The sequence below is a fragment of the Manis pentadactyla genome, chromosome 8 (genome assembly GCF_030020395.1).
Source record: "Manis pentadactyla isolate mManPen7 chromosome 8, mManPen7.hap1, whole genome shotgun sequence".
In the NCBI taxonomy this organism is placed as follows: Eukaryota; Metazoa; Chordata; class Mammalia; order Pholidota; family Manidae; genus Manis; species Manis pentadactyla.
The window spans coordinates 91,562,051-91,570,693 of NC_080026.1; the positions used below are offsets into that span (position 1 = coordinate 91,562,051).

The 8,643-nt window shown below is 50.3% G+C and overlaps 1 protein-coding gene and 1 long non-coding RNA gene across 2 annotated transcripts in view; one reads left to right on the forward strand and one right to left on the reverse strand.

The window, feature by feature from the left end:
* The window catches only part of LOC130684476 (hexokinase-1-like), a 51,045-nt gene extending 48,370 nt beyond the window's left edge, over positions 1-2,675 (forward strand). The window contains exon 17 of the mRNA XM_057505374.1: positions 900-2,675. Within this exon, the coding sequence (XP_057361357.1) occupies positions 900-1,044 (145 nt within the window). The 3' untranslated portion in view covers positions 1,045-2,675. The remainder of the gene's footprint in view (positions 1-899) is intronic.
* Positions 2,676-2,904: 229 nt separating this feature from the next.
* On the reverse strand, positions 2,905-8,413 carry LOC130684597 (uncharacterized). The gene is made up of 2 exons (XR_008998930.1): positions 8,242-8,413; positions 2,905-3,763 (listed from the first exon to the last, which is right to left on the reverse strand). It is a non-coding gene; the product is annotated as an uncharacterized LOC130684597 (long non-coding RNA).
* Between the last annotated feature and the right edge of the window lie 230 nt (positions 8,414-8,643).

An 8,643-nucleotide genomic window follows, 5' to 3' on the forward strand; every position in this document is an offset into this window, starting at 1 on the left:
AGGATATATGGCTGCATGTGCTCGTTGACCCAGTGCTTATCCCAAAGTGTAGCTCTGAGGAATAGAGTGACCATATTATTTACTGTCTGAACTGGTGTACTTTAGCCAGAGGAGAGAGTGCTACTAATAATTACCCTGGGTCATCCCACTTAAACCTAGTCATAACGTCACCCTACTTCAAAGCAGCCTTGCCCAACTCAGTGTAGGCATTCCCTGCTTTGGGCATGGCCACGACTTGGGATAGAGCCCTCTTCCTCGCTCCTCATCCACCTCTGTCTCTGGACCTTAGTAGCTATCCTCTACCTGAGGCAGCACACAGTCGTGGTTTAGACCTGGGCTTTGAAGCCATACACATACATGCTTAGATTTAATCCTGGCACCATCGTTCAGAAGCTGTGCTTCACTGCTTGCTTCATCTCTGCAAGTCTCACCTTCCTCGGGATAACAGCCACTGGCAGGCCTGGAAATGTAATGAATTGAGGGCCCCAAGTAGGTGTTCCTTAGAGGCGGTCAGTATTCCCTCAGCCTGGCCCTGTCTTATTTTCAGCACAAAATGCAAGAACCTAGAGTGACCTCATTTAGAGATTATCCTTCATGGGAAGGGGTGGGGCTGGGGGAATCCTGCTTTGAGAATGGGTGTGTCTGAGTGTGCTCTTCATGCTCCGGCCCTTATAAGCTGCACAGAGCAGCTTGTTTGGGGATTCTCAGTTGTGCCTCTTTGCTGACAACCTGCTTATGAATCTGATTGGCTGTGAGTCCACTTTCCTCCCAGCCGTTCTCAGTGAGTTGCTGCTGCTTCTGAGCAGCACCCCTGTCCTGTTTGCCCTCCTTCCTGATGAGGTCCAGCGTCTCGTCTCATCTTCCGCTACTTACCTGTCCCCGTTTTCTGTCTCTTTCAGCTTCTCCAGAATCATGTGCCAAACTGTGAAGGAACTGTCCCCAAAGTGTAAAGTGTCCTTCCTCCTGTCGGAAGATGGCAGTGGCAAGGGGGCTGCCCTCATCACGGCGGTGGGTGTGCGGCTCCGAGAAGAACCGAGCAGCTAAGAGTCCTGGACCCCAGCCTGCTGCCCTTCCAGAACTTCTCTCTTCAAGTGGCACTCCTGTTCTCCCCAGCGCGTTGTGCTGGGAGACGCCGGAGCCAGAGCCCCTCACTGCTGCGGGGGGGGAAACAAGCCACCTAATGGCACATAGCATAGGGTACAAAATAGAGTGTGTGCTGTTGATAATATCTCTCACCTCCGGATCGCCCTCATCCGCCCTGCCTCTCTGCATGATTTAATTTCAGCCTGGTTGTACATTCCCCATGTGTGAAGTTTAGTGGTGTTCATTTCTAATTTATGCATTTGTCCAGCAGTTATTTATTGGCCCGAGATGAAAAGTCATACCATCTGAAGGCCTTAGAGGCCTCTGCAGCCCGTCCTTGGGGACATCCTCCGTGTGAAATGTATTATCACCAGCAGACACTGCCAGGGCTCCTCCCGGGGGCGCGGTAGCTGCTTCCCCATCCCAGCACCCACTGCTCTCTGGCGTCCCGAGGATCCAGCGGGATATGTCAGTGCCACTGAATTGTGCATCTGTGGAACTGAACATAGCTGCACTGTAACAGTCTTGCATCCTGTCTGTCCTGGGGTGAGGGTGGGGAAAGGGTGGGCAGTCCTGCGGGTAAGTGTCTTGTCTCTGGGTAAAAGGAACCCACCAACAAACTGCCCTCACTGCAATGTCCCATCGCTTTTGTGAGCCATGTTGTACGACCTAGTAAACTTTGTACCAGTTCAAAGACCTGAGTGATGCTTTCAATGGCTGGGGAGCGGGGAGAACATCTGGGGGGTCCATAACAGCCAGACCCTGGAGGTTTTGTGGCTGTCCAGATTGAAGGAGCTTGAAATGAAGGCTGTGTTCTTCAGCCCCCTGCCTGTTTTAGGCATGAGGCCGTCTCTGCTCTCTCTGCAAAGTGTCACAGAGGTAGCCTCTCCCCTTGTCTCCCAGAACCTGCCCTGCTGGCTCCCTGCCCTTAATGCTGGGTCCTACCCTGGTCACAGGCTCCTGTAGCCTCCACCCCTCACCTTTAAGAAGGTATAGGGATGGAACGCTTCTCTCTACCCATAGCCTGGCCTCCGCACTGTAGCTGTAACAGAGAAAAAGTCGTCTTGGCTTTCAGGGGCTGTCTGGGTGTAACGAGAAGACAGTGCACCATTGGCCCTCTGCTTGCCATCCCCAAGCAGATGCTGCCCTTCACCATGCTCTCTGCTATCTCCAAGGCAACAGGTGGACTAGACTCCCAGCCCTGATACAGACGAAGCCTTGTGGCAGCTCCGGTAGCAGGACTGGTGCCCCCAAATCCCACCTTAAATTAACCCCTTGTGTAGAAATTGGCCCTTATCTGACCCTTTCATCCTACGGTACATCTGCCTCGTGCTCAGCTACACCATGACTGCCATGTTGGATTGCCCCCTGCAGCCCACTGATGGATCCCACATCAGTCCACGTGGTGGTACCCTGTGGCTGAGGTGCCACATGCGTCTCCACCCCATGACTACGGCTCCCCTTGGGGCTGACTGCATGCTCACTTGGTTTGGTGAGACCAGAGGCCCTTAAGTTGGCATTGCCAGTGCCTATGGCACAGTGATCTTTGTGAAGAACACAGATAACATTAAATAAACTCTTCTGGATGTGCATTTCTAGTGTTATGTGGTTTTTCTGGAGCACTGGGGTGTGGGGTGTGAGTCAGCAAGCAGGGAGAGGCTGAGATGAACTGGGCCAGGCCTGGAGCTTTCTTGGAGTTGGTGTCCTCTGCCTGCCTCCACCTCGCTGTAGAACTGAGGTTGAGAGCTGTGTGCCGACTTGCAGAAGGCATTCACGTAAAGTGGCTGCCATGGTAGTAATAAAGATCATGGCTGCTATTTATTAAGCACTTAATCTCTTTTATTGGCCTGCTAGTTTATAGGCATTATTCCATCATACAGCATTCCTCTGAGGTACTTTGGCCTTTGGGAGAGGAAGAGGCTGAGGGTCTGAGTGACGTGTATGAGGCAACACAGCTGAGGCTACTTTTGAGTCAACCGCCATCTACACTGAACCAGATCTGAGTTCCTAGATGCTGAGGCATAAAAGCCATGGATTGACTTACAGGTGATGGGCTTTGCAAAGTGAGACCGTCCTGTGTCTTCAGCCAGCTAGTGAATCAGTGTCTTGGTTTGGTGTTGCCCACAGGTGTTTGTGTTTACCCAATATTTATAAAAATGTGAGCCAAATTAAACAAGTCTGTAAATCTCACAAATTTGGATTCCCAGCTTCTCTTGAAAGATTTAGAAGATCTGGCAGCAATGGGCTCCCATTACTATGTGGCAACATTTGCCCAGAGCTCATCAGCTGTTGTCCCCTTTGGATGCCTATGCCCTCCAGTTTGCCACAGTCCCTACTATTCCCTATTACCCCAACAGTGGAAATCAGTTGCCTTATATCATCACGTTTGCAGTTTTTCTCTTGCACTGGATCCAATTTACTCATTTTGTACACTCCAGGAAGGAATTTGAGCTTGCAATTCTTGGATTACGTAAGTGTTGGCTCGCACTGTCTTCTCTGACTCTTCTTGGACCCCCTGAAGCATTGTCTGAGAGGGGTGCCTGGGTCATTTAGAGTCCGCTTCCACTGTAGAGTTCCTGGCTCATCTTGTTTCCCATTGATGTACTGAAGGGTGAGGTGTGGGCCAAACTTTCAGATCTGGTCTCAGCTGGCTACTTCTCGAAGGGAGCTATGTCTTGCTCTGCAGCCAAGCACAAGGATTCAGGGTTCAGTGGGCACCTCAGCTTGGGGAGCCCCAGCCTGCCCACCAGCAGCACCGCATCCCCAGCCATGAACAAAGTCTTTAGTGCAACAGCTGTTGACCTTCATGGGGAGGTTGGATTGTGCGTTAGCTCAGTGTCACCCTCCTCAGTTGGTGTGATGCATGGGCAACAATGGAAAGCCAGAATCCAGAGTGAAACCTCCGGGACGGAGGGTCACCTTGAGCCAGCAGGAGAGGGGGACAGTTACAGGAACTGCTGTCTGGCTGTCCTAACCTTCAGGAGCCAATCTCCCCTTCAGAGGAAAGTCACTGCCTCACCCCTAAGAGTCTACCATTGCTCAGGATCTCTGAAGAGACACATTCTTCAGTGGATTCATTTTTTTGGAAACAGCCAGAAATAATCGAGCTAAATCTAGTGATTGAAGCGGGTGATTAAATTGAATTAGACCACTTGTTACAACAAATAAAAAGAAACCAAGTACAGTTTTAAGACAACAGATTTTCCTGTTTTACTTGTTAGTTGGCTTCTAAAGAAGTATTCAAAGAGGAATAAAAAAATGTTGGCTTTGGTAATGTTAGGCAGAATGAGGATGCTCTCCCAACGGGACTGCTCTGAAAGAATACACACATGGAACTACTATGTTTTGGTGGCACATTTGCTTAAAAAATTAACAGCTCTCCCCATGGTAGCACCAAGGGTCCACTTGTAAACTAGAGATAAGAAAAAACAGACAATGAGTGGAGGAAAGGGGCTGGCAGAAAGAATGCTGGCCTATCAGAGAGGAGCAGAAAAGAATGGGACCCTGGGTGACAGCAGAGAGAGAGAAAGAACACTTGGTGAACATTTCCTGAATGAAGACTCCTGCTGGCATCACCGGCCCTGTGTTTCAGCTGGTGTCATCAAATACTGAATGATTCAGAAGTCATTTCAGGAGCTTAAAGAGCTCTGGGGTGTTGTTCAGAGCCCTAGGGGCTGTGTTGTTGCATAGCAGGAGAGTGACCAATGCCCAGACACGGAGGGCTGGGGGCCCCTCCCCGCGGTGACAGTCCCTGTCTCCAAGTTCTCAAGCAGCATACAGGAGAAATGTGTGGGGGTAAGATTATGGGCCTTGGAGATGATACCTGGCTCCATTACTTGCTGTACGAATTTAGGAGAGTCTCCCAAGACTGTTTCCTCATCTGTAAAATGGAGATAACACCTTCCTCTATTATCTACTTGCCTCTGAGGAGACAATGGAGGGTTCTAGCACCCATTAAAAAAAAAAAAAAGAACCCCAAACAAACTCAGTTCTCTCAGCTCCTTCTGGCCTGCCCCAGGTGGGTGGGATGTCTGAGCAATGAAGACCCTAATGGTGTTAGAAGTGTCCTGGACATGTGGGCAGGGCGGTGATAAAAGGCTTGAACAAAGAGGCCCAGATTAAGGCCAGCCTTAACTATGTCACTGCCTTGTTGAGGCCAGGAATCAACTTCCACCTCTCACCTGCTCTTACCTGCTGTACCTTCAGGGTTTCCTGAGGCTCAACAGCCTGCTCTGTCAGCAGGACTCCTGGATACTGGGGTTCCTGCCTGGCTCACCACCTCCCACCCCTCCAAGTGCCCCAGAGCAAAGGCCAGCTCCACACTGGGGCTCTACTTCCACAGGAGTAAAAGGGCTTCAAGACCCAGACCGTGTCTGTGGGAAGAGTGAGATCTTGGCCCCTTCCCTGCTGGCCTCTCAGCCAAGGTCACTTCCCAGCTGCCCAGAAAGTCCCTCAAGGTCAGGAAATGCAGGGAGTTCTTCACAAGGGAGCAGCCTGCCCCCCCTCCTGTCTTGGCTCCAGGCCTCCAGTTGAGTGCTTTGTACTGCTGGGGTCTCAGCTGTTCACCCCACCCAAGAAAAATCCTTTGTTCTTCCTGGTTGTAGGAAGCTCTAAAAAAATGTCAGGACAGAGTCAGTCCCTCCCTCCTTTACCGGGCTTCTTTCTTCCTCTCTCTCTCTCTCTCTCTCTCTCTGCTGTCCTGCCTCTCTCTGTCTCTCAGTTGAAACACCTCACCTAAAATGACACCTAGCTCCTATGACTTTCTATATCCTTTCTATCCCTTATTTTTCTTCATTGCCCTTACTGAAAACTATCTGATGTATATATTTATTAACTGTTTATCTTCCATATTCCTCACTAGAATGTAACTGCATGAGAGCAGTGATGTTGTCTGTTGTTTACTTTTATAACCCCAATAACTAGGGAACATGATATGAGGTTAATAAATATTTGTGAATGAAATAAATGGATGAATTTAAAGTCTTTCATGTTAGGTATTTTATAGCTCTTACTTATTGGAGCCATACCTCTGAAATACCAAGAAATGATGCCAAACTTAAATGGTCAGTGATAAAATACTGGGACAAATCCATTTATATTTACACCGAAAGGACAGTATATATTTAATGGAGGTTGGCTGATAGGGGAGGGCACAGTTGGGCATATTCGTGGCATTGTTCCAGGTGGGCTCCTCTGTGGGAAAGTGTTCTGGAAATGAGGCCAGAAGTACCTCATTCTTTGCCCACTAACTGAATGTTCTCAAGGGGAAGGTAATGCTGGCTGAATTCTATTTTAATCTATCAGGAAACTATCTCTGGCTACAAAGAACAGAGGTTCTAGCTAGGATTAACCCCTAACTTGTATATACTCTAGCAAGAGACTATCTGTTGCAAAGGCACTATGGCATAGTGAGCAGGAATGGATGGGAAACGGAGGGTCTGCATGAACCTGAGAATCCAGCCTCACAACCCACTTATTCCTAGTGGTGGTCATTCACTTTATATTTCTGGGCTACCAGTCTTCCTTTGGAAAATGGCCAGTTGAAGGTCTACTCATAGGGATGCTGTAAGGGTTAAATCTCTTGTGTAAGGGTGGTATGATTACTAAAAATTGTACCAATGATAATGTATACGTAGCCATTTGGAAGGAAAGAATAGTAAGTCAGCTGATTTAATTTATAAAATTAAGGGAATTTCATTCAAAAGGGAGAAGAAAAATAATTTGGAAGACTTCGGATCACAAAAACAAAACCATTTTGGAAACTTGCCATCTTTGCTTTGCGTTAAAAAGAGCCAAATACCTGCACATTGTCATCAAAACAGAATCGCTTTCATGCAGGCTCAAAGCCTCTCTTTCCTGATGTCTGAGTTCATCTGTGTCCTCCCGAGCCCTTAGAAAAACAGGATTTTCCTCCTTGCAAGCGTGTTTTAGAACAACCCAGAAAGCGTCTGTTCCTGGGTTTCAAAAACTCTCTATTTTGAGCAAGTTCCTTTGAAATACATCAAGGCAGACATTAATGTGAATGAAAAGGGGAGTTAGGAGCATAGTTATCTACAAAGTTACAGCTCTTTTTACATGTTGAGAGTCCCTCCCTTGCAGGTCCCACATACAATACCAATCGGTGCCCCCTAAAGCTTAAGAAAGTAGGAGAGTCGAAGCTAAACGCACACCGGATCAAGTCTGCGGGGAAAGAGGGTGCCCAGAGGCAGGGCTGGCGTCACGGGCTTTGTAGGCGCATCCTGAGCAGTCACACAGGGCTCTGCACTTGGAAGGATCAGCCCGATTTAGTGCTTTGCTATCACAATCTTGAAATTCTTATATTTTTACACAAGGGGCTCAGATTTAATTTTTCTCTGGGTCCCGCCAATCCTGCAGCCCGCACTACCCAGAGGAAATGCTAGGAGCCGCAAGAAACAAGGGCTGAAGAGCCCCAGCTGGCGGCTGTGGTGACTATCTCCACCCAGATTTCCAGGAAACGACCAACAGCTCTGGGGTCCGCCGCCCTAAACGTGCCAAAGCCACCGCGACCCCACCTGAAGGTCCGCGGGAGGCTGGACCAGGCACGTGTGCCATGTGCGACCCGGGGGTATTCGCGGGCCTGCGCGGCGAGGGTCGCGGGGCGGGACACGCTTTCCGGGCCGACCCGCCGGGTCCCCTCGGGGCGAGGCGTCAGCAGCCGCAGGGCGCGCCGCACCCGGCCTGGCTGGGCCCCGGGACCCCGGGGTGGCCGGCTCCTCCCAGCTGGGCGTCCGCCCCAGGAGCGTCCCGGCCCCACCCTGTAGCCCGTGGCCCCAGGGCCTGAGTGGACCCGCCCGCCACCCCTCCTGCGCGCAGGCTCAGTCTCCCCTCAGCCCAGGGTCAGAGAGCAGGCTCCCTAACGCCGTCAAGGTCACCGCCACTCCTCACCTCGCCTCCGACCACCTTTGGACAGCCTGCTAATTTCTTCATTTGCAAAAGTTGGGCCTCGGAAGAAAGAAGGCATTTTCCAGAAGTGACGAATTTGGATGAAACTTTTGGACGGCGCTCAGATGGCAACGCCTCTAGTTAGGCAACCCCTGGGGGCGCTCACCAGCGCTGGAGGGAGCCCGGGCCCCTGGGAGCGAGGGCTTCCCGCTCCCCGACCCCAGCCTCCTGCGCCGGGGTCCTCGTTACTCTTACCTTCTCAAACAGACATTTCAAACTGTTTCCTCCGACAGAATCCTGCACCTTCAAAATCATTCCATTTTTTTTCTTTTAAACTATAATTTGTTGCTTTAAAAAATAGAACAAGAGGAGGAGAGGAAAAGCAGGAAATTCTATCCATTTTCGCCCAGCCTGACGAAGGAAGGGGCTCAGCGTGAAACCGCGCTGTGTGCGCGGGGAGGAAAGCACAACCGCGGTGGAAATTTGCGCGGTGTCGTAGTGCCACCTAGGGGTTACGTCCCGAAACAAGAGCGGCCGAATCCCTTTCTGCGGACACATTTATCTGCAAAAATAGTCACAGGACGCGTTTGTACACTTTCTTCTCCAATCAGCTGGTCTCAGCATCCATGACTAGGAGCGATGGGAAATCTTCGGGAG